Source organism: Petromyzon marinus, unplaced genomic scaffold (genome assembly GCF_048934315.1).
Source record: "Petromyzon marinus isolate PM22_M1 ecotype Great Lakes invasive population unplaced genomic scaffold, UKy_Petmar_22M1.pri1.0 PM_G_Scaffold_25, whole genome shotgun sequence".
In the NCBI taxonomy this organism is placed as follows: Eukaryota; Metazoa; Chordata; class Hyperoartia; order Petromyzontiformes; family Petromyzontidae; genus Petromyzon; species Petromyzon marinus.
Genome location: NW_027422817.1, coordinates 203761 through 228277, shown reverse-complemented (window position 1 = coordinate 228277; position 24517 = coordinate 203761). Strand labels below are relative to the sequence as shown.

General features: G+C 51.9%; 1 protein-coding gene across 2 annotated transcripts; it reads right to left on the bottom strand.

Annotated features, from left to right (window-relative positions):
- Nucleotides 1-6043: 6043 nt before the first annotated feature.
- LOC142913355 (lysophosphatidic acid receptor 1-A-like) lies at nucleotides 6044-10677 on the bottom strand. 2 transcript variants are annotated; one of them, XM_076060865.1, is made up of 3 exons: nucleotides 10590-10677; nucleotides 8251-9023; nucleotides 6044-7331 (listed from the first exon to the last, which is right to left on the bottom strand). In XM_076060865.1, exons 2-3 carry the CDS (start codon nucleotides 8984-8986, stop codon nucleotides 7000-7002), a joined length of 1068 nt encoding a protein of 355 aa, XP_075916980.1. In that variant the 5' UTR covers nucleotides 8987-9023; nucleotides 10590-10677; the 3' UTR covers nucleotides 6044-6999. The 2 variants fall into 2 exon arrangements, with proteins under 2 accessions (XP_075916980.1, XP_075916979.1); XM_076060864.1 differs by having other exon boundaries at nucleotides 10595-10677.
- Between the last annotated feature and the right edge of the window lie 13840 nt (nucleotides 10678-24517).

The window sequence follows — 24517 nt, the reverse complement described above, 5'->3', positions numbered from 1 at the left end:
ACACTTTTATTAAACTATTAACACAACATACCCCAGGCGAGGTGTCCACCCGACTAACAACGCTACGGCGAACCACACCTATGGGTTTGCGATCCCGTTCCGTACCACAAGCTGGGTCCCATACCGCTTGGCTGGAGGCTTCTTTAGCTTGACGTGGATCTCCTGCCTCTCCAACAGTAAGAACCCCGAGCTCCTCTCAGGGGAACCCCCTTATATTGGGCAGGGCTGGGGCTGCCTCCGCCTCTCTCTCGCCCTTACCCGAAGGCTCTCGAAAGCTCTTCCCGGACCATGTGACCACCCACTGGCCCCCTCTACTGGTGGCCCCCCTCCAGTATCATCCGGTCACGTGTCCCCAAGTCAGCCAGAGTATCACGACCGATCGTAACCCTGGCTGACTCTCGCTCCCTCAACGGGAGCCCGCACCGCACGCCATGTGTGGTGTCCCCACGCTTAACCAGCGCTCGCCCAAGCCCCCACTAGGGCTGGTACTACACCCCGTATCCGTGGTGTCCACAACAACAATGTAACATCTGCCGTGGCCTCGCAGGCCCGGCACGACACAGCGATATTCTCAGTCACTACACAGGTAACATTCATGGTGTGAGACGTATTCCCTAAGGATTTTTAAGACGGGGAGATATTTATATGGGGGGGGGGCGGGGGGGGGGGCAATCATGACGCTAGCACGTTGATGTTAGAGGTTTGATATATATTTGTGTGTACACTTATTTGTTAATGGTTTAATAATAATTAAATAGTTATTGGCAGTTTGCAGTGTTAATATTGTTAAACTCACCTTTTGCCCGTCCAAGGACAGGTGTATTGCTGTAAATCTGAAACATACAAGCGAAAGGCATATCGCGGCGTCTTATTAATTGCATCAATTCGTGTGCAATTTGTGAGGCCGCAGTGACACAGACCTGTTTCACGTCAAGGTTATAATCCCTTGTTTATCGTGACCATCTTTTTACTTTGATGTCTCAACAACAGCATTACGGAGATCGCGTGACGTGATGAGGGTTCTGCCTTTGTAGTGAGGGTTGTAAGTTGACGCTGAGGAGGGATGAGGTGTCTCCCCCCCCCCCCCCCCATGTAGAGTGACGTCACCTGCTCGTGACTTTACCTATCCACTTGATTTTAACGAGAGACCCAACAATGTCGTCGATGCCATCGTCACCAAAGTTTTAAGTCGACATTTATCGTCGGTATGTTTGGCTGCCACAATTGAGGCCTATATGCTTATTGGTTGCTTACAGTTCGGGATGAACTTTCATCTTAAGGCCTCGATCTGCTCGGTAATGTATCGTCACATTCCCGAACACAGCACGAGGTTGAGTTTCCTTACTGGGCCAACTAATCGCTCGGATGTGGACAAAGCAGTCGCAGGTGGTGACTATGACGAAGTCGCGTGATTTTCGAGAGCATTTCAATTGCAAGATTGATCTCCGTTATGTGTGTGTGGGACCCGGGTTTATGTTTGAGTCTCTAAGGCAGGGGTGGGGAACGTTCGGCCCGTGGGCCGTATGAGGCCCGCGAAATTATTTGGGTCTGGCCCTGCCAAAGCAACCGCAGGCTGGACTCGAAATTAAATACATCTAGGAGCAAACCTGGAAAAGCAGTTGCGAGTAGCAGCAACATCAATACCAGCTAACACCAAAGAGAAGCAGTTCCAGCCATCGCATTATGGGCAAGTTAATAAAATGTTTGACCAAATATAACGGGCACATTTTTAAGTGGATGATTTTGTATGGCCCGCGAATAATGTTATATAAATATCCAAATGGCCCTTGGCAGAAAAAAGGTTCCCCACCCCTGCTCTAAGGCTTCCAGTAATTTCTTTTCAACCGACATTGCTTCAAGAAAGGCAAGAGGGCAGCTTTACAAGAGGCACTTAGCATAACAAGCTGCAACAATAACCTGCTATACCAGCTGGGTTGTGATGAGTGTTGTCATGGTGTCATTGTGCATGGTACGATACCAGTTCTCGCTATTAGGTACGATTGTCGCGATATATGCACGTTCCGTCAAGGGAGACTATCAGAAACCACAGACTCGGTATTCATATCCGTTATTAACGTTTTAATGTTCGGTTTTGCATGACTGCAACAGACGTCAAAAAAACTTTACCATCAAAATATACGAAATGTATAAACACTTGAACACGTGGTAGTAGTAGGAAGCTTTTGCGACCAATTTTATCCATGAGGGGGTTTTTTGGGGGGGTTAGATCACTTAAATATGTCGTTAAACCCGCCACCACCCGACAGCCAATGAGGAAGGTTTGTCACGTGAACAAGACGTGCCAATTCGTTACAAGTGCAGCACGACACCGGTTGTGTGTTGGGGAGCCAAATCTGGCTGTCGCCTGACGATGCCGGCTGTAATTACTGGTGAAACAGCATCCTCAAATAGTAAATGTTGTGGATTTACCCTCAAACACACCGGTGTGCTGTACTATTAAAGAATTGGCCACGTTCTAATTACCCTCAAACACACTGGTGTGCTGTACTAGTAAAGAATTGGCCACGTTCTATTTACCCTCAAACGCACCGGTGTGCTGTACTAGTAAAGAATTGGCTACGTTCTATTTACCCTCAAACACACCGGTGTGCTGTACTAGTTTTGAGGTGCAACTGACGACACGGACACGGTTTTTTAGTAGGGGCTGATGCCAAGGTTTATTAAGGGCTACTGCCGGTAACTTATTAAAGGCTTACGCCCAACAGGTGACAACCCTAATATCTCCCCAGGGGAAAAGGTACTGGGAGGTCCCCAGCTCCACACAGGCTATACGTGATCTCCCCCCCCCCCAGCACCGACCGAGGGATCACCCAACTCGGTCGGCCGAGTGAAGTATCACACTCGCCTGGCGCTGATTCCCCCTACCCTGGATCCCGACCCCCCAACTCTCTCCGTTCCTGGCCCTTCACGACGACCCCCTCTACGTCACGGGTTCCCCCTTATATATCCCCCGTAACGTCTGACGTCATCCCTTTTCACCCTCCTGCGTGACATGACGTCCTCCACTACTCCTCTACATTACCCCCCCCCCCCCGTGAAAAAAACCCAGCCGACCCGTCTGCAACAATTATGCGAACCCCAAGGACGCATGCGTATAGAGACAACCCCGGCTGCTAGTAGAACACAACACTAGGGCAGCACGGGATCAGAAAAGTCTGGACAGTCACCACCTGGCAACGTAAGTGGCGACATGGCAGGGGATCAAAGTAGACGACTTCGCGGGCCGTCAGTGTATGCGCACGCCCCTTGAGTGCGTGCCCGCCGCCGGCCCGCTCCCCCGTGTGTTGTCGGCCGCCTGAGGCGACGGTGCGCCGGCCAAAGCCGAGCCAGCCGGCACGTAGCCGAGCTGAGGCATCGCCGGCGGCACCACTGGCAGGGGCTCAGCTGGCGCCTCTAACGGCAGCCCACTGCTCCCTGTGGCGTCGGTGTCCGGACCGGGCGGTGGCCTGGAGGCCGGGTCGCCGCCGGGACACCCCCCGGACGGCCCGCTGTTGGCGGCGTCACTGTCGGTGGCTCTGCGGGCATACACAAGGGCAGGACATCGCTCGCATTTCCACAACCCCCGCGGCCCGGCTCGTCGGACACAGCAATCGCCGACCGCTCCAAAAATGGGGATGAATCAGGGAGCCCCGGTGGCATCACCCGCTTGAGCCGCGACGGGTGCACAGTCCAGTGACGACGGCCCCACCGGATACGGACACATTGCGAACGGCGGACCTCCGCGACCTCGACAGGGCCCTGCCATGGGCGATGTAATTTAGGAGACGTACCCACCGGCACTTGGGGGCAGTGCAGCCACGCCAACTGGCCCTTTTCCCACGGGCGGCCGACAGCCTGGTGTTTGGGCAGACGCTCGGAGGCCGCCTGTCGGCTGGCCGAATTATCTAACGCCGCCTACTGCGCCTCGCGCAGCTGATCGAGCGCGATCCTCATCTGGATGGGAACAGGCAAACCCTTTTTGGCAGGCCCGAGGTCCAGTTGGACGTGCATCAGGGGTTCGGGTTCTCTCCCATACATGAGGCAAAATGGTGAGAACCCCGTCGAGGCATGAGGAGCTAACCTGTACGCAGCCAGCACCCCCGGGATGAACAGGTCCCAGTCCGATTGGGACGTGCTCACATGATGACACAGCATGGACGTGAGTGTGCGGTTTAATCGCTCTACCATCCCGTCGGACTGGGGGTGGTAGGGCGAGGTGCGGACCTTCGTCCCAAGGAGGTTACAGACCTCCTTGAGCAAACGGGAAGAAAAATTCTGCCCCTGATCCGTCAAGAGCTGTTCTGGCGCCCTTTGTCAAGGACGTACCCCTGAACAAACGCCTCAGTGATGGACGAGGCCGATTGGTCCACCAGAGGCCACGCCATAGGCCAACGTGTGAGATATTCCACGCCCACCAAGAGGTACCTATGGCCCCGTTGGGATGCAGGGAATGGCCCCAGAATGTCGAGTGCCACGAGCTCATTGACATGAGAAACCCGGATGGACTGCAGCGGCGCCCGATCCTGACCAACAGGGGCCTTCCTCCGCGCACAGTCGTGGCAACCTTTCAAAATCAGAGCCACATTATCCTCCACACCCAGCCAATAGTAATCCCGTTTAAGGGTCAACAAGGTCTTATGGTAGCCGAAGTGCATAAGTTTCTCATGAATGACCAGGGTCAATTTTCCTCGTAAGCCAATGGGCACCACCACACAATAGCGTTCCAACTGGGCATCCCAACGCATGAAGAGGCCGTCATGTACGACGATCACCGGGGCCACCGACGGAGCCGAGCTACGGGCCTTTGACCCAACCCGGCGTCGCAGCCTCAGCAGAGAGGAATCCTCCATCTGCAACTTGGAGCATACCTCCCGGGGGAGTCCCAGGCCAAAATCAACAGGCAATGCAATGCCACACCCGGAGGGGGTGCCGCTTCGGCCGATGCGACCAACTGGGCCGCAGTGTTCACTGGGGCCTTACAGCGGCTGGAACCCAGGGCACAAGCGCACCCGCTGTCCGGGGGCAGCCTGGAAAGGCCGTCTGCATTCCCATGCCGAGTCCCCTTCCTATGGATGACATCGAAGGGGTACTCCTGGAGCGCCTCGAGCCAGTGGGACAGCTGACCCGAGGGCTGGTCAATTCACAGGGAATACTGCAGGGCTGCATGGTCAGTCCGGACGGTGAACCGGCGACCATACAAATACGGCCGGTACAGCTGGACAAAAAAAACAAAAGCCAGCAGCTCCCTCCTGGTGACGCAGTACCGCTGCTCACTGGGAGACAATAGGCCACCACCTGTTCCACCCCATCGATCACCTGGGCCAAGACGGCTCCAATGCCCGTGTTACTGGCGTCGGTGTCAAGAAAGGTTTAGAGAAATCGGGATACCCCAAGGGCGGCGCATCCGCCAGGGCCGTGCGAAGCGCCATAAAGGCGTTTTCCTCCTCCATCCCCCAGCGAAATTTTGTACCTTTGGCCGAAAGTGTGTGCAGTGGCTTCGCAAGTCGCAAAATCGCGAACGAAACCGACGATAGTATGATGCTAAGCCGGTTCCGGCGTCGCGCCAACAATGGCGGCCGGTTCCTGCATTGCAGCGACACTGGCGGCTGGATCCGGCGACGCATAAAAAATGGCGCCCGATTGCTGCGGCGCACCTGGCGGCGCGTTGGCGGGAATTATGGTTTTGGCGGGATTCGCGATGTCGGCGATCCCGCGGTTTTGGCGAAAATCACCGCCCGCCGAGTGTATGGGGTCCCCCACCTCTGCCAAAGCGACGGCGAGCTGCGCCATCGTGAGCTGCAGCGTCTCCAGCCTGGCCGCGATGGCGCACCACTCGTCCGACGGCGGCGCGGCAGCTCCCCCGACCGCCGCCTCTTCTGGCCCCGACTGGACCATCTCCACGGGGAACATCACCGGGCCCCCGGTCTCCGGGATCTTCGCCAGCTCGCCGACATCCTTGTCGCCCTGGTGCACCCTAGGCGTAGTCTTTCGTTTCGCGCCGGATCTAGGCATTGCGGCGCGTAACAAAACCACTTCTGGCACCAGATGTTGAGGTGCAACTGACGACATGGACACGGTTCTTTAGTAGTGGCTGATGCCAAGGTTTATTAAGGGCTACTGCCGGTAACTTATTAAAGGTTTACGCCCAACAGGTGACAACCCTAATATCTCCCCAGGGGAAAGGGTACTGGGAGGTCCCTAGCTCCACCCAGGCTATACGTGATCTCCCCCCCCAGCACCGACCGAGGGATCACCCAACTCGGTCGGCCGGGTGAAGTATCACACTCGCCTGGCGCTGATTCCCCCTACCCTGGATCCCGACCCCCCAACTCTCTCCGTTCCTGGCCCTTCGCGACGACCCCCTCTACGTCACGGGTTCCCCCTTATATATCCCCCGTAACTTCTGACATCATCCCTTTTCACCCCCCTGAGTGACATGACGTCTTCCACTACTCCTCTACACTAGGAAAGAATTGGCCACGTCTCTTTACCCTCAAACAAATCGGTGTGCTGTGCTAGTAAATAATTGGCCACATCTATTTACCCTCAAACACATTGGTGTGCTGTACTAGTAAAGAATTGGCCACGTTCTATTTACCCTCAAACGCACCGGTGTGCTGTACTAGTAAGGAATTGGCCACGTTCTATTTATGTGACACCATACCAATTGGTTGGCGGGTTTAACGACACTTATATTGAAGTGATCTCACCCAGAAAATAAAACCGTATGGATATATAACTGTCTTGGTACGAAGCGTACCAAATGCCACTAGGTTTGTATTTAAATTCTAGTATGCATTATCTCCACAAGGGTGCACACACACACATACATTGTACCCAGGTTCAATGATATTTTATCGCAAAGAGAAACATACTCTTTGGTTCTTTTGGTAAAGTCACGTAGGTAATAAAATAAAATAAATCACGACATTTCGATTGCAACACAAGCAATCATCATCATCAGGTAGGAAAACCATGCATTGTTAGCCCAATTAGATATTAGACGACAAACTGATTCATCTTCATCGCACTTGTGGTGGTCACGTGACTGATAGGCGTGACCAGGTTGTGATTCGCCGTGGACGTTGATTTATTGGATACGTTATCGGAGCCATTGGCGATGATGGCTTCTGCCTTTTGGCAGCACAGGATTCGCTGCAAAGTGGCGACCATCTCTTCGTCCCGAATCAAGTAGATGATGGGGTTCATGGCGGAGTTGAGCTCCGCTATGAGCAAGAAGTACTTATCAAAGCCCAGGACATTGCAGTCCGAGCAGAACGAATCCAGCAGCAGAATCACCAGGCCTGGCGTCCAGCACACGATGAAGGCTCCTGAGAGGCGACGGCACGAGACACACGAGTCAGGCATTTTGATAGCAACGTATGAAACAAGATCAGCGTTGTTCCCTGAAAACCGTGGAAGGTCAAGGCGCAACCCTGCAATGGCTTGCTCCACGACTGCTGCAAGGAGGGCCCCTCCACTAGAGGAGAACTGTGGAGAGGCCCTTTAGAGGCTTCTTTTCCCACCTGCTTTTCCACCGTTGGCCAGACGAGGAACCACACTTTACCTCGCCACACCCAGACCTGCCGATCGACAAACTGTGGCTAGACCCCTACGTACTGCCGGGTGGACAGAGGCGATGGGGGGGGGGGGGAGATAAAAACAAACTTTGCCCCATTGTTTCAACCGCTGTGCTAGAATAGTCGTCGTACGAATGATAATTCGCAGGCATTCGTCGGTGAAACGACTGGGGAGGTGCCGCACCTGGTGCCGATAACGACTCGCCACCGTTAGCCGTGGTTCGAAATCGAACAGCAGTCGCTGGGTTCATAGCGCCAGTACGCTAACCACTGGGCCACTGTTTCCCCTAAAGCTGTTCGGCATGCGATATGAGCCATGAATGTTGCCCACAACCAAAATCACCCAGAGAACATTCACAAAATCCGATCAGAAGCTGAGCAGAGTGTTGAGCCAAGACGGTGCTTGGTTAGGCGACTGTCACGCACGTCAGATTGATGTAGCCTGCCCCGGAGGCTACATGGTGGCCAGTGCAACAATCTCCATTGTTGTACTACACTTTCTATGCTCCCACGTCTATTTACCCCACCTTTACACAACCCACACTACAAAATGACTCCCTACACATGCACCGGATCGACACAAGGGGCTGTACACACACACACGCTCGAAGACGAATGTGAATCGTGTTGTCGAATATGAGCACCTGCTGCCCAGACCCACAACACTTACCCAACATGATGGTGACCGTTATGAGCAAGCTCATGGTGGCCTTTTTCCTCTGGGTGGACCTGGAGGTATTCGGCGGCACGGGTATTGTGTTCCTCCACACGTGCACGAAGATGTGACCGTAGAGTCCCACCATGATCAGGAATGTGGAGAGATTGGAGCCGGCCCAGAAGATGACGTAGCTGGTGCTGTACAGGGGCGCCATGGTGGAGCACGTGCTGATGTTGCAGATGCAGTTCCAGCCCATGCTGGGAATGGCACCGGTGATGATGGACACGAGCCAGATGATCGCAATGACGACCGCAACGCGCCGCTCGCTCATCCGCGAATGCATCTGCATCCGGAACACCGTGATGTGCCGCTCTATGGCTATGGCCAGGAGGCTGGCAACGGAGGCCGTGAGGCTCGTGTTGATCAGCCCCTCGCGTAGCATCCAGGTCGGCAGCGACAGCTTGTGAGTGTTGGGTCCCGTGTTGAACATCAGGTAGACGTACGCCGCTCCCGCAAAGAAATCCGCCACGGCCAGGTTGGCCATGAGGAAGTAGATGGGGTGGTGGCGTTTCTTGTTGATGTATACGGCGAGCATGACGAGGACGTTGGCCAGCATGATGAAGAGGCACATGGTGATGCCGAGCACCATGACCAGCATGCTGGTGCCAGACCACTCGTCATACAGCGGCCTTTTGATGTTGGTGTAGAAGAAGGTGATCGTCTCATTGTGGTGGCAGCTGCCGTCCATCTCGTTCTCGCGTTTTGTTTCCCACGCCGACACCCACCTGCAAAGTGAAGATTCATTAAAGAGAAACGTTACACTCTTGTCCCGAACCAAATGTTTTTAAATGGACCGATTTATATTTTAAAAAGGCGAATTGAGTATTGTTTTTTGCCGTGTAGTCAAGTTACAAGGTAATTCATGAGGCGGCTATATTGTGCTATGAAAGACGACTGTTGCCTGAAACATCGCCTGTTAGATGTTTTGTCCGTTTTTAAGGTCCACGGTGTTATTATGACAAACTTGTGGAGTTGTTATTTTGTTATTTGTATATCTCATCTTACACAGATGAACACAACAACAATAACATTGTACGTGATATGTGCTGACTATATAATAATTTACAGCTCTCGTTTCAACCCAATGATGGACGAAAGCGCCCCCCCCCCCCCCCCCAGCATGCTGTGTCACTCGAAGGGCCATCTGATGAGTGGAATAATTAATCAGTGTGGGTCAGCGACAGCGAGGGGCTCACGACTGGTCCGCATGTCACTCGTTACGGATGTCAGATGCGTCTGGGGATCGAATCCAGGTTGCCAGGTTCGGAGCGCTGCGCGCTACCCACTGTGCCACCGCTCTACTCCACGCTGTATTATAGTATACTGGGTCGTTGTCAACAATGCATTAAAAGAGCTGTTGCTATACAATTACATCTCGATAGCGTTCCTTCTGTGAGCGTCATAATCATAGACAATTGCACAATCTTATTATTTGCACTGGCGTCCGTGACTGATTGTCCTATGTAATGACCCCCACGGGAATGTGGAATTTCCACCACTGGCTCAGGGTCGCGAAAAGAGGTGATCACATCTGGGCACACTCCCTATACACGTACGTACACGCGTGTACAAGTATAGGCACTCTCGCATCATACATGTACAGTCCGGTTTAATTCCACTGCTGGATGAGGTCCTCCGCACGTCTTGTGCGTCGGGTCGAGAGCGATATTTCACCATACTTCACCACGCTGGTCAGCGGGGGTTGTGGTGAAGGTGGTGGTCAACCATCCAAAGCACTTCAGAGAAACCCTGCTTAGCTTACAAAATCGGAAAAGACTGCGTGCATGGTGAGTGAGTTGGTCAAAGGCTACGTTGACATTCCCACACTTACATTGCTTGTAATTTAGGAAGGAATGCCACGTTACATATGACAATGTCATGGTTTATATTGCAGATTGTCTTCACGTTGGAGTTGGGGACACAATCAAAGGGGCTTGAACCGCAATCGGCCCTGTGGCAAGGGTTGAGAGGGCTGAGAGGAGAAGCAGACAGAGAAGGCCGTGAGTGTGGTGAAGGTGAGCCCCGGTTACTTGTGGCGTTCACACTCTATGCAAACGCTGCACAATAATAATGAACGCAATGCAAACCTAACAGAATCCTGTAGGCTGTACGTAGGGACGTGAGTAGCATCGCTACGGAGTGTTTGTACGATGTGAGGGCACGGACCTCGACACTAGGCCTCGGCAAGGCAAGTGAACAAAAACAACGAGCCTACCTTTACCTTTTGACTAACCCCTCGGCACGTCGAAACCTTTAACCCTTTACCCCGGTAAAAACAAGGAGTAAATTACCTCACCTCGCCGAGGCCTCCTCTGCAGGGAGTTGACGGAAGAGCGCCCTGCCTGCACGTGACGGCCCAGGCGAGTTCAGGAGGCCCGAATGTCAGGGCCCGGGGACACGTGACGCGGGAGGCGTGGCCGGGGGCGGAGCTCGGGGGAGGACAAGAGGAAAGGGGGCGGAGCAGAGGGCTCAGTCCACGTGTCCTGATCCACTACAGCCTATACAGTATACAGTGTTTACACTATAGTATACACTATAGAATAATAGTATATATACATACTGTGTACACTATAGTATACACTATAGCCTATATATACACGTGTACCAAGGCCGTGTGAGTCTGTGGGTCTCTGTGTGAGTGTGTGGGTCTATGTGTCAGTCTGTGGGTCTCTGTGAGTCTTTGTGTGAGCCTGTGGATCCTTGTGTGAGTCGGTGGGTCTCTGTGTGAGTCTGTGGGACTCTGTGTGAGTCTGTGGGTCTCTGTGTGAATGTGTGGGTCTCTTTGTGTGTGGGTCTCTGTACGAGTCTGTAGGTCTCTGTGTGAGTGTGTGGTGTTTTTGTGTGAGTCTCCGGGTCTCTGTGTGAGTCTCCGGGTCTCTGTGTGAGTCTCTGTGTGAGTCTGTGGGTCTCTGTGTGAGTCTGTGGATCTCTGTGTGAGTCTGTGGGTCTCTGTGTGAGTTTGTGGGTTCGTGTGAGTCTCTGTGTGAGTGTGCAGGTCTCTGTGTGAGTCTGTGGGTCTCTGTGTGAGTCTGTGGGTCTCTGTGTGAGTCTTTGGGTCTCTCTGTGAGTCTGTGGGTTCGTGTAAGTCTCTGTGTGAGTGTGCGGGTCTCTATGTGAGTCTGTGGGTCTCTGTGTGAGTCTGTGGGTCTCTGTTTGAGTCTTTGGGTCTCTCTGTGAGTCTGTGGGTTCGTGTAAGTCTCTGTGTGAGTGTGCGGGTCTCTATGTGAGTCTGTGGGTCTCTGTGTGAGTCTGTGGGTCTCTGTGTGCGTCTGTGGGTCTCTGTGTGAGTCTGTGGGTGTCTGTGTGAATGTGTGGGTCTCTGTGTGTGTGTGGTGTTTTTGTGTGAGTCTCCGGGTCTCTGTGTGAGTCTCTGTGTGAGTCTGTGGGTCTCTGTGTGCGTCTGTGGGTCTCTGTGTGAGTCTGTGGGTCTCTGTGTGAATGTGTGGGTCTCTGTGTGTGTGGGTCTCTGTACGAGTGTGTAGGTCTCTGTGTGTGTGTGGTGTTTTTGTGTGAGTCTCCGGGTCTCTGTGTGAGTCTCTGTGTGAGTCTGTGGGTCTCTGTGTGCGTCTGTGGGTTTCTGTGTGAGTCTGTGGGTCTCTGTGTGAATGTGTGGGTCTATGTGTGTGTGGGTCTCTTTACGAGTGTGTAGGTCTCTGTGTGTGTGGTGTTTTTGTGTGAGTCTCCGGGTCTCTGTGTGAGTCTCTGTGTGAGTCTGTGGGTCTCTGTGTGAGTCTGTGGGTCTCTGTGTGAGTCTGTGGATCTCTATGTGAGTCTGTGGGTCTCTGTGTGAGTCTGTGGATCTCTATGTGAGTCTGTGGGTCTCTGTGTGAGTTTGTGGGTTCGTGTGAGTCTCTGTGTGAGTGTGCAGGTCTCTGTGTGAGTCTGTGGGTCTCTGTGTGAATGTGTGGGTCTCTCTGTGTGTGGGTCTCTGTACGAGTCTGTAGGTCTCTGTGTGAGTGTGTGGTGTTTTTGTGTGAGTCTCCGGGTCTCTGTATGAGTCTTTGGGTCTCTGTGTGAGTCTGTGGGGCTCTCTGTGAGTCTGTGGGTTTCTGTGTGAGTCTGTGGGTCTCTGTGTGAGACTGTGGGTCTCTGTGTGAGTCTGTGGGTCTCTGTGTGAGTCTTTGGGTCTCTCTGTGAGTCTGTGGGTTCGTGTAAGTCTCTGTGTGAGTGTGCGGGTCTCTATGTGAGTCTGTGGGTCTCTGTGTGAGTCTGTGGGTCTCTGTTTGAGTCTTTGGGTCTCTCTGTGAGTCTGTGGGTTCGTGTAAGTCTCTGTGTGAGTGTGCGGGTCTCTATGTGAGTCTGTGGGTCTCTGTGTGAGTCTGTGGGTCTCTGTGTGCGTCTGTGGGTCTCTGTGTGAGTCTGTGGGTGTCTGTGTGAATGTGTGGGTCTCTGTGTGTGTGTGGTGTTTTTGTGTGAGTCTCCGGGTCTCTGTGTGAGTCTCTGTGTGAGTCTGTGGGTCTCTGTGTGCGTCTGTGGGTCTCTGTGTGAGTCTGTGGGTCTCTGTGTGAATGTGTGGGTCTCTGTGTGTGTGGGTCTCTGTACGAGTGTGTAGGTCTCTGTGTGTGTGTGGTGTTTTTGTGTGAGTCTCCGGGTCTCTGTGTGAGTCTCTGTGTGAGTCTGTGGGTCTCTGTGTGCGTCTGTGGGTTTCTGTGTGAGTCTGTGGGTCTCTGTGTGAATGTGTGGGTCTATGTGTGTGTGGGTCTCTTTACGAGTGTGTAGGTCTCTGTGTGTGTGTGGTGTTTTTGTGTGAGTCTCCGGGTCTCTGTGTGAGTCTCTGTGTGAGTCTGTGGGTCTCTGTGTGAGTCTGTGGGTCTCTGTGTGAGTCTGTGGATCTCTATGTGAGTCTGTGGGTCTCTGTGTGAGTCTGTGGATCTCTATGTGAGTCTGTGGGTCTCTGTGTGAGTTTGTGGGTTCGTGTGAGTCTCTGTGTGAGTGTGCAGGTCTCTGTGTGAGTCTGTGGGTCTCTGTGTGAATGTGTGGGTCTCTCTGTGTGTGGGTCTCTGTACGAGTCTGTAGGTCTCTGTGTGAGTGTGTGGTGTTTTTGTGTGAGTCTCCGGGTCTCTGTATGAGTCTTTGGGTCTCTGTGTGAGTCTGTGGGTCTCTCTGTGAGTCTGTGGGTTTCTGTGTGAGTCTGTGGGTCTCTGTGTGAGACTGTGGGTCTCTGTGTGAGTCTGTGGGTCTCTGTGTGAGTCTTTGGGTTATTCTGAGTCTGTGGGTCTCTGTGTGAGTCTGCGGGTCTCTGTGAGTCTGTGGGTCTCTGTGTGAGTCTGTAGATCCATGTATGAGTCTGTGGGTCTCTGTGTGAGTATGTGGGTCTATGTGTGAGTCTGTGGGTCTCTGTGTGAGTATCTGTGTGAGTCTGTGAATCCATGTTTGAGTCTGTGGGTGTCTGTGTGAGTCTGTGGGTCTCTGTGTGAGTCTGTGGGTCTTTGTGTGAGTCTGTGGGTCTTTGTGTGAGTCTGTGGGTCTCTGTGTGAGGCTGTGGGTCTCTGTGTGAGTCTGTGGGTCTCTGTGTGAGTCTGCGGGTTCTTGTGAGTCTGTGGGTCTCTGTGTGAGTCTGTGGGTTCGTGTGAGTCTCTGTGTGAGTGTGTGGGTCTCTGTGTGAGTCTGTGGGTTCTTGTGAGTCTGTGGGTGTCTGTGTGAGTCTGTGTGAGTGTGGGTCTCTGTGTGAGTCTGTGGGTCTCTGTGTGAGTCTGTGGGTCTTTGTGTGAGTCTGTGGGTCTCTGTGTGAGGCTGTGGGTCTCTGTGTGAGTCTGTGGGTCTCTGTGTGAGTCTGCGGGTTCTTGTGAGTCTGTGGGTCTCTGTGTGAGTCTGTGGGTTCGTGTGAGTCTCTATGTGAGTGTGTGGGTCTCTGTGTGCGTCTGTGGGTCTCTGTGTGAGTCTGTAGATTCATGTTTGAGGCTGTGGGTCTCTGTGGGAGTCTGTGGGTCTCTATGTGAGTCAGTGGGTCTCTGTGTGAGTGTGTGGGTCTATTTGTGAGTCTGTGCGTCTCTGTGAGAGTCTCTGTGTGAGTCTGTGGATCCATGTGTGAGTCTGTGGGTGTCTGTGTGAGTCTGTGTGAGTCTGTGGGTCTCTGTGTGAGTCTCCGGGTCTCTGTGTGAGTCTGTGGGTCTCTGTGTGAGTCTGTGGGTTCGTGTGAGTCTCCGGGTCTCTGTGTGAGTCTGTGGGTCTCGGTGTGAGTCTGTGGGTCTATGTGTGAGTCTATGGGTCTCTGTGTGAGTGAGTCTGTGGGACTCTGTTTGAGTCCATGGGTCTCTGTGTGAGTGTGTGGGTCTCTGTGTGAGTCTCCGGGTCTCTGTGTGAGTCTGTGGGTCTCTGTGCGTCTCTGTGTGAGTCTGTGGGTCTATGTGTGAGTCTGTGGGTCTCTGTGTGAGTGAGTCTGTGGGTCTCTGTGTGAGTCCATGGGTCTTTGTGTGAGTGTGTGGATGCATACTCTTTGGTTCTATTGGGTAAAGTCACGTAGGTGAAAATAAAATAACAAAAAATCACGACGTTTCGGCCACAACATAAGCGGCCTTCATCAGGTGAAGGGACGAGGCTGTCTGGAGGACAGCGCTGGAGTGAGAGAAGCCACGCTTAGATCACGACCTTTAAGCTGTGTGAGAAGAAAAACACAAAGCGCCTTGACAAAAGAATTAGCATTTAATTTAGCATTGAAATGGCTCATTGAAATAGCTAAGTTAAAGTATACACATCCGCAGAGGTACCCCTTGACAAAGGAATTAGCATAGAATTTAGCATTGAAATTGCTGAGTGATTAGCTTGTAACTGGTCACAGAAATAGCTATGTTAAAGTCAGAGCATATACATTCACCGAGGCACCTAGTACTCATCAAAGAGGAGAATTTAACGAAACACAACCACGCTCAGACAGCGGACCTTTAAACTGTGTGCGAGCAAACAGGGTGTTCTGACAAAGAAATTAGCATAAAAATTAGCATTTGATTGGCGGATTTTAGGAAAGAGGTGGTGTACGTGCCGGTGGACTTGCCGTTTGGCGCAGGGGGGGGGGGAGTTTACCTATTGATGGTGTGAAAATTCCCTTTTCACACCATCAATAGGTAAACTCCCCCTCCCCCCCTTCCCCCCCGCGCCAAACAGCAAGTCCACCGGCACGTACACCACCTCTTTCCTAAAATCCACCAATCAAATGCTAATTTTTAAGCTAATTTCTTTGTCAGAACACCTTGTTTGCTCGCACACAGTTTAAAGGTCCGCTGTCTGAGCGTGGTTGTGTTTCGCTAAATTCTCCTGTTTGATGAGTACTAGGTGCCTCGCTGAATGTATATGCTCTGACTTTAACAAAGCTATTTCTGTGACCAGTTACAAGCTAATCACTCAGCTATTTCAATGCTAAATTCTATGCTAATTCCTTTGTCAAGGGGTACCTCTGCGGATGTGTATACTTTAACTTAGCTATTTCAATGAGCCATTTCAATGCTAAATTAAATGCTAATTCTTTTGTCAAGGCGCTTTGTGTTTTTCTTCTCACACAGCTTAAAGGTCGTGATCTAAGCGTGGCTTCTCTCACTCCAGCGCTGTCCTCCAGACAGTCTCATCCCTTCACCTGATGAAGGCCGCTTGTGTTGTGGCCGAAACGTCGTGATTTTTTGTTATTTTATTTTCACCTACGTGACTTTACCCAATAGAACCAAAGAGTATGGATCCTAGCAGTCACGAAAGCTTTAAATCTAGAAGTGTGTGGGTGGTCTGACTTAGTCCACTAGGGGGCGGTAGGGCGCCACCCCACCAGGCAGCTGGACATGAGAATGATTTTTCGAATAAAAAAGACTTTACTATAACCGTTGTTGTGTTGACATAACTTAAAACTATAATCATTCTTTCAACGTGAATTGCCCGAGTAACATTTTAGTAGTTCGTATTAGAAACCGCCGCTGCAACGCCGCGCGGTCTGATTTGTACCTCGTGGGAGGTCTCGAGACCTTTTACCATGGGGTTTATATATTGCAGAACTAATGGACAACCTGAAGTGCATTTCTAGGAGAAAGACCCAGACCAGCCTGTGCATTATGCCTCAAGTTACGTTCGTGTCAAATGAAGACTTGATTTTACAATTTTTAATTTACTGAAATAAGTTTTGATCAAATTAATGTACTTTTTAATCACAAGTATGTTTGTTCTGTTCTGTATATACATGGACACAGTTCAACATTCAAAGCATTACAAGGGACAATATCCTCTAAATGCAATGGGTTTTATTCCGCTCTTTGGCTTTTACAAGCAGCCACTTGTGAGCCCCGTATTTAGACCGCTTCGAATCACACCTTGGCACAGTAATGAGCAATGTCACCCAATTCTGTCAAATGCGGTGTCCAACGTTTTGCCCCACGTGCCGTCGTCAGGTGCTGCCAGCCCACATCACCGTCTGTTGTAACGAGAATGGCCCTTGCAGATCGATCCCAACCAGCTGATTCGTCCGACTGACGCGGAACGGCCTCAGGGGTACCTGGTATCGCGCTGGTTTCGGCCCGCATTGCTGACACGCGCGGCAGCCCTGCACCCAGGCGGCCACATCTGGTGCTAACTTGGGCCAGAGATACTGGCGACGCAGGGTCTCCCGAGTGCACCGTTCCTCATCATGGCCCCCGAGCGGGTGGTCGTGCACCAGTCTTAGCAGCTGGGGTCGCACCTGGGCGGGAACACAGATGCACCCAGGCTGGCCGGCTTCGGTTAGCACGCACAACCGGGCATACAAACCACTCCAGGGTCCTGGTAGGGCGTCCCTCTTCTCCCGTAGGGCCGCTTCCACCGCCGCCAGATCTGGATTCCGCAGCTGGGTCCGTCTCAGCTGCTTGTCGTCCAGGCCCGGGAAGGCGCAGCCGACGTCCTCCTGGATCCGATCGGGTGGGGTTGAGCGATCCGTCAGGCCCCGGGGTGTGGGCCCCGTGCCTCCCGGGCGGTCCTCCGGGTCCCTGGTTCCTCCTGCCGGGGTCTCTGTTGCACATACTGCACTCTCTCCCGCGAGGGGGGTTTTAGTTTTGGCGCGCCCTCTGGGGCCCGCTGCTTGCCAGCAGCATCCCCCCGCGAAGCATGGGCAGGCTTCCCTCGTCCTTGTCTCGGCGCACACCGCGGGTCGCCTCGACAAGGCGTCTGTGTTGGTGTGCATATGCCCAGCACGGTACTCGATTTGCAGGTTGTACTCCTGCAGCTGCGCCAGCCATCGGGCCATCTGCCCCCACGGTTCCTTGAATGTAAGGAGGAACTGTAGGGCATAATGGTCAGTGTGTACCCGACATTTTCTGCCATACAAGTACGGCCGGAACTGTTTACATGCGAAGATCACGGCATACAGTTCTTGACGGGTCACACAATAGTTCAGCTCGGCCCCGCTCAGGGTCCAGCTGGCATATGCGATGACTCGCTCTGTCCCATCCTGCACCTGCGACAGCACCGTGCCCAGCCCACTGCCGCAGGCGTCGGTGTCCAAAATAAAGTCAGTGGTGAAATCGGGGAAAGCCAGGGTGGGAGTGTGGGTGAGGTGGTCTTTGAGGGTGGTGTCTTATTTTTGCGTGGGGTAACGTGCCGCGGGTTCGTACCGCTTCCGACACCAATATGCGGGGGCTGCTGCCCCCCGCCTCCTTCGTTTCATTCTCGCTACTACCCCCCGACTGCTCTGTCGGGTTCGGGCTACTGACCTCCAATTCCTCACCCCCCTGTACCCCCGACTTTGCTGCTGCCCGCGTAGGCATAATTCAATTAGTGGGGCCGCCTGCTTTATGCTTACGACGCTCTACGCGGCTCAGTGGCGGACGCGCTGCTGTGAGCACGCCCGCGAAGTAAAACCCCGTCTCGTGCGTAAACAAAAGGGTACAGCGCGCCGACGCGTGACTCTGCGGCTGGCGCTTAGCCCCCCGGGATCTGTTCGTGCACACGCCCTACGTGCCCAGGCACTAACCAACCCGGCTCTGCTACCTGCCCGGCTCCGTACACCAATCACACGTGAGGAACTTGGGGTTAGGGGTTAGAGGGCAGGGGTGTTCACCGTGCGCGCACTGCTGATTGGAGGGAGTCACTCCGCCCCGATTTAAAGGCCGTCTAAACAGCCGCGTGTGTATGCGAACACTAGGCGCTTCACCCTCCTCTTCGCCGTAAACAGCCGCGCATGCACGCGAACGCAAGGCACTCCACCCTCCTCTTCACACTCACAAAGACCACACGAGACCGTTTATACTCTACTGGCTATGTTATTCCCCGTGAGTAACTCGCTAAACTACGCGTGATTGTGTGGGTCAGCAGACCCTAACTAGCCTATCCTTCGTGGATCCTGGACTTAATTTATCCTGCCTGGCGCTCCACTTTCTACCCTCTGACTAATTAGCCCAAACTCACCTCTCTCTTACTTACGCTTACTTCCAATCTGATGCGCCGGAAGCTGTAGAAGGGCAATGCTGTGGGTTGTCCCCATGGAGGATTGTGCCTGGCTGCGTTGAAGCTCGTCACACGGACGACTCGAACGGCTGGCTCCAACACCCCGCTGACTTCGATGGCTTGAAGGAAGGACTCTGATCTTCTTCTTTGTTTTTTTCGGTAAAGTCACGTGGAATGAGAATAAAATAATAAATTGATAAAATAAAATAACACGATAATATTCTCACGACGTTTCAGCCACAACACAAGCGGCCTTCATCAGGTGAAGGGACAAGACTGTCTGGTAGGACAGCACTGGAGTGAAAAAACCACGCTCAGATCACGACCTTTAAGCTCTGTGAGAGGAAACAAAGCGCCTTGACAAAGGAATTAGCATATAATTTAGCATTGGAATGGCTGAGTGATTAGCTTGTGACTGCTCACAGAAATGGCTATGTTAAAGTTAAAGCATACACATCCGCAGAGGCACCCCTTTACAAAGGAATTAGCATAGAATTTAGCATTGAAATAGCTAAGTTAAAGCATACACATCCGCAGAGGCACCCCTTGACAAAGGAATTAGCATAGAATTTAGCATTGAAATAGCTGAGTGATTAGCTTGTAACTGGTCACAGAAATAGCTATGTTAAAGTCAGAGCATACACATTCACCGAGGCACCTAGTACAAAGCAAACAGGAGAATTTAGCATTGAAATAACTAGGCGAATTTAGCATTGAAATAACTGAGTGATTAGCTAGTGACTGGTCACAGAAATGGCTATGTTGAAGTCAAGGCCTGCACATCTGAGCTATTCACAGTAACTGGGTATACAATACAATATATAATGAATACTATATAGTGAACCAATAAAAAAAACTAAAATATAAATTACCTTAATGTTATCAATAAACTCTATATTCTCCAATCAGCTAAGCTACCAACAATAAGTCGTTATATATCACAATGCTATATGGCGAAAAAATGGGTGGATTCTTACCCTCAACTTTTGCAACACGGATAGCTACGGGCCCCGTTCAGACGGACGAGTTCATCCATGGTCGGAACAGAGGAGGGGGAGAGAGACAGCTGCGAGGCGCTATTATACTCCATGTTGTAAACCATACCATTAACCGTGGTGTCAGAGGTATTAAGAGTCAATGCTGGCGAAAGAGCTGCGGTCTGAAGGTCATCGTAAAATACAATTAATTAAGAACAGAAATGGTTTAAAACATCTTTCCAATGGTTACTAAGCCAGAATCCATCTTCTCGGTTGAAATTGTCTCTGTGCTTGTATATGTGAATGGCCTCATGAACGAATCTCTCATGGTAGCCGGTTGGTTTGCAAAGAACCTCCGTCTTGGAGAAGTCAATGTCATGTGAGCCCACTGAATTATAACAGTGATCTGTCACGGCAGAGGAGTTAGTTTTACCGTGTTTCAAGTCTGCTTTATGTTCACGGATGCGGTCCAAGATATGTCGTTTGGTTTCTCCAATGTAGCTACTACCACAGAGGCACTTTAGTTTGTAAATGCCCGGGTACTGTATGTCTGGAACAGCATCTTTTACAGATGGAACTAAATCACGGATTTTATGTACTGTGTTGAATCGGACCTGGATCTTGTGTTTATTCAGGATTTTGGAGATCTTTTTAGTGACCCCTGCAATGTAGGGTAAGGTGATGGTTTTGAGTGGCTCCACAAGAGGATCCTTCTTCATGACTGGAGTGATGGCTTTGCGGATTGTGTAGTCGGAGTAACCATTAGCCCTGAGAGCCTGGTGTACGTGCTTGAGTTCACTGGTAATGTGTTCCTGGTCGGAAATGCATTGGGCTCTATGGTATAGAGTCTTGATGAGGGAGTTCTTCTGGGATGGATGGTGGTGGTAATCCGGTTTCAAGTAAGCATCTGTACGGGTAGCTTTCCTGTAGACAGAGTGGCTCATTGAACCATCATGTCTCCTTTTAATTAAGACATCCAAAAAGGGTAGTTTGCCATCTTTTTCGACCTCCATGGTAAATCTGATGGCTGGGTGTATAGAATTGATGTGGTCGCAGAATTGGTCTAGAGCAGGCAGGCCATGTGGCCAGATGACAAAGGTGTCATCAACGTACCTCTTCCATAAGGTCGGGCGTAGAGTGGCAGTCTGGATGGCGTCAGTTTCAAATTTTTCCATGAATACGTTGGCTACAACCGGAGATAGGGGGGAGCCCATTGGGGTGCCCTCAGTTTGTTTGTAGAAAGTTCCATTCCAGGTGAAGTATGTGTTGGTTAAGCAATGTCTCACCAGGGGGGGTACATCAGTATGCAGTCCTTGATGAACCAAGTCTTCAATGATAGCGATGGTGTCAGGTACCGGGACTTTGGTGAACAAGGACACCACATCAAAACTGACAAGCAGGTCGTCTGGGGACAGGGAAATGCCTTTGATTGTCGATACCAGGTGAGTAGAATTTAGTACCGCAGAGGTGGTTTTTCCAGTGAAAGGTCGCAGTATATCAGCAAGAAAACGTGCCAGTTTGTAGGTGGGGGAGTTGATAGTAGAGACGATGGGACGAAGGGGTGTATCTTCTTTGTGTATCTTTGGAAGGCCATATAATCTTGGTGGTCTGGCAGCAGAGGGTTTCAACGAGAACTGTTTGATCTCATCAATTAATGCTGTTGAATCAGAGATGATTTTGTTCGTTTTGGTGACCAGGCAGTTGGTGGGATCTCTTTTTATTTTTGTATAGCTGCCATCGTTGAGTAGTTCTTGAATTTTGTTGTTATATTCTGTTTTGTCCATGATGACAGTGGCATTGCCCTTGTCGGCTGAGAGGACGACAATATCATCCCTCTTTTTTAATTGAGTTAATTCAAAACGTTCGTCTTTGCTGATGTTGCTGGGTGGCAACTTAGCGTTTTTAAGGGTTGCAGCGATTTCAGATCTTGCTACGTCTGCAGAGATGTGACTCAAGCCCTTGAGTGCAACGTCGACATGTGCAATCATATCATTTATCGGTAATTGTCTCGGTGTGACAGCAAAGTTTAGACCTTTAGCTAAAACGGATTTTAGACCATCAGAAATGGAACTGTTACTGCGATTAATTACAACTTTGTTGACGTCTATCTTATCGGTGTGTAGATCCGATTTTTTGCTGGAGAGGTGATTGAATTTGGAAATCAAATTGTCCCTACATTTGGTCGACATAGTGGCAGCCGAAGAGGTAGTCATATTATCTACATGTTCCCAATCTGATGTAGACATTGTTGCTGTCAATTTTTAGTGTGATTTGTAGAGTGTCTTGTCTAACTGATCGAGTTCGGTGCATGTAAGTCTGATTTTTTCCGAGATAAGAGCGAAGCTAGTTCTAGCTAGAATTCGTTTTGCATTGAGAGAAGTTGCAACAGCAGAGGTTAGTGTAAATGCGGTTGGTATTACCTTAGAGTCGCGGCATCTCTTCAGAAAGGTGAGAGACTCAATTAGTTGAGCCTTCTTATCCCGGAGTCTGTTGAATGATTTTAAGAATGTGTGGATCTTACTGCCTGAATCCCCCTCCTTTTATCCTACCTATAACAAAGGCATTCCGCTGTTTCGCCCCCGTGTTCTCCCGTCCAATCAGGAGCCCGGATTTTCCCGCCCTTTTGACCGTCGGAACCCAGCTCTGGTGACGTCACCGCAGTGGTTCCCTCGACGTCCGCTTTCCGCTACCCGCCCACTGACTCGTGTTGTGTGTGCGCGCTTCCATCCGCGGTGGCTCAACAGCCCCTGCCATGACCATGCCATTACAATCCAAGGTCACGGCGCCGCAGTGCCCATTAGCCTTAGGGGTAGGTCGCCCAATTCCCCGGCCGTGGGAAACCATGAAGCTTGATCTCAGTAGGGGCTTCTGGACGAAAACCCATCGGCCAGGTGACCTTCCCTCCCGGCTCTATGTGGGGTATGCGTGCGTTCATGTGGGGGGCGGCGAGGGGCGCGCAGCGTCGGCGTCGTCACTCTCCGGTGGCGGCATCACGGCGGTGAGCACGGCCCCGACGGAGCGGCTCCGCTGCGGCGGCACCACAAGTCTCACACACACACACACAGAGTCACACACACCACACACACCACACACACAGAGTCACACACACCACACACACACACCACACACACACAGAGTCACACACACCACACACACACACACCACACACACACACACAGTCACACACACAGACACACCACACACACCACACACAGACACAAACACAATCACATACCACACACGCAGTCACACAACACACACACATAGTCACACACACACAGAGTCACACACACAGGCACACACACACACAGTCACACACACAGGCACACATCACACACACCACACACAGACACAAACACAATCACATACCACACACACAGTCACACAACACACAAACAGAGTCACACACACACAGAGTCACACACACACACAGTCACACACACTACACACACACAGTCACACACACAGACACACACCACACACACCACACACAGACACAAACACAATCACATACCACACACACAGTCACACAACACACACACAGAGTCACACACACACACACACCACACACACAGTCACACACACAGACACACACCACACACACCACACACAGACACAAACACAATCACATACCACAGACACAGTCACACAACACACACACAGAGTCACACAAACAGTCACACACCACACACACCACACACAGACAAAGTCACATAACACACAAAGTCACACACACCACACACACCACACATACAACACACACCACACACACAGACTCGCACACCACACACACAACGAAACACTACACAAAGACACAACAACAACCGCCATTCGTCACTAAGTGGTGGTGACGTCACCACGACGCTTGTGCCAGGCAATGTGCACCTTGAGGCCACGTGAAGTGTCGAACGCCCACTGGCAGGAGGTCACAGGGCAGACCCAAAGTGCCACGGGTCGACTGACTAAGATGACTGAGATGACTGGCTGATGCACCACCTGTGCCCCCTACTGTGCCAACCTGCTGTGCTTTAGCCACCAGGCGCTCCGCTCGTTGTTGTGAGCGTCGCTCCTCCGCCCTCCGTTGTTGTTGGAGGGCGACTGCCTCCAACTGCCCAGTAGCGTCCTTCACGAGCCTCCTCCACAGAGGCCGATCTTGACACCGCTGGTACCAGTCATCGGCAAGTCCACTCAGCTCCACGTCCTCCTGTACGACATCACTCCATCTCTTCTCTAGCCCGTGCCGCGCCCATTTAGCCCCCTCGATCCGGCCGAACAAAAGCTGTTTAGGCATGCGGTGGCTGGGCATGCGGTCTTCATGACCCAGCCAACACAGCCTTACCTGCCGGAGGAGCTCACAGATGGGACCTTGTCCAGATCTTTCGGGTATTTGTGAGCTCCTCACACAATCCAGCCTGGTTAAACCCAGGATGGATCGTAGGCAGGCAAACCTAAATGTTTCTAACTGGCGACGATGTTCCATTAGAGGGGTCCACGTTTCGCAAGCGTAGAGAAGGCAGGGAATGACCGTGGCCGAGAAGACCAGAAGCTTCGTGCGGAGCGACAGACCAGGTAGTTTCCACACAGTGTTGTGCCGGACTGATTCGGAATGAGACCTCTGCTGTTAAACTGGAGCCGGTCATGAGCACACTGCCCAGGTATGGAAAACTCTCCACTCTCTCCACAACTGCCGCATCACCGATTGGGAGTTGTGGGGGTGGAGTGCCCGATGGTACAAAATACCCAGGCAGGTGCTTCGTTTTGGTGGGGTTGATGGTAATGCCCCACAACAACCGCCATTCGCCACTAAGTGGCGGTGACATCACCACGACGCTTGTGCCAGGCCATGTGCACCT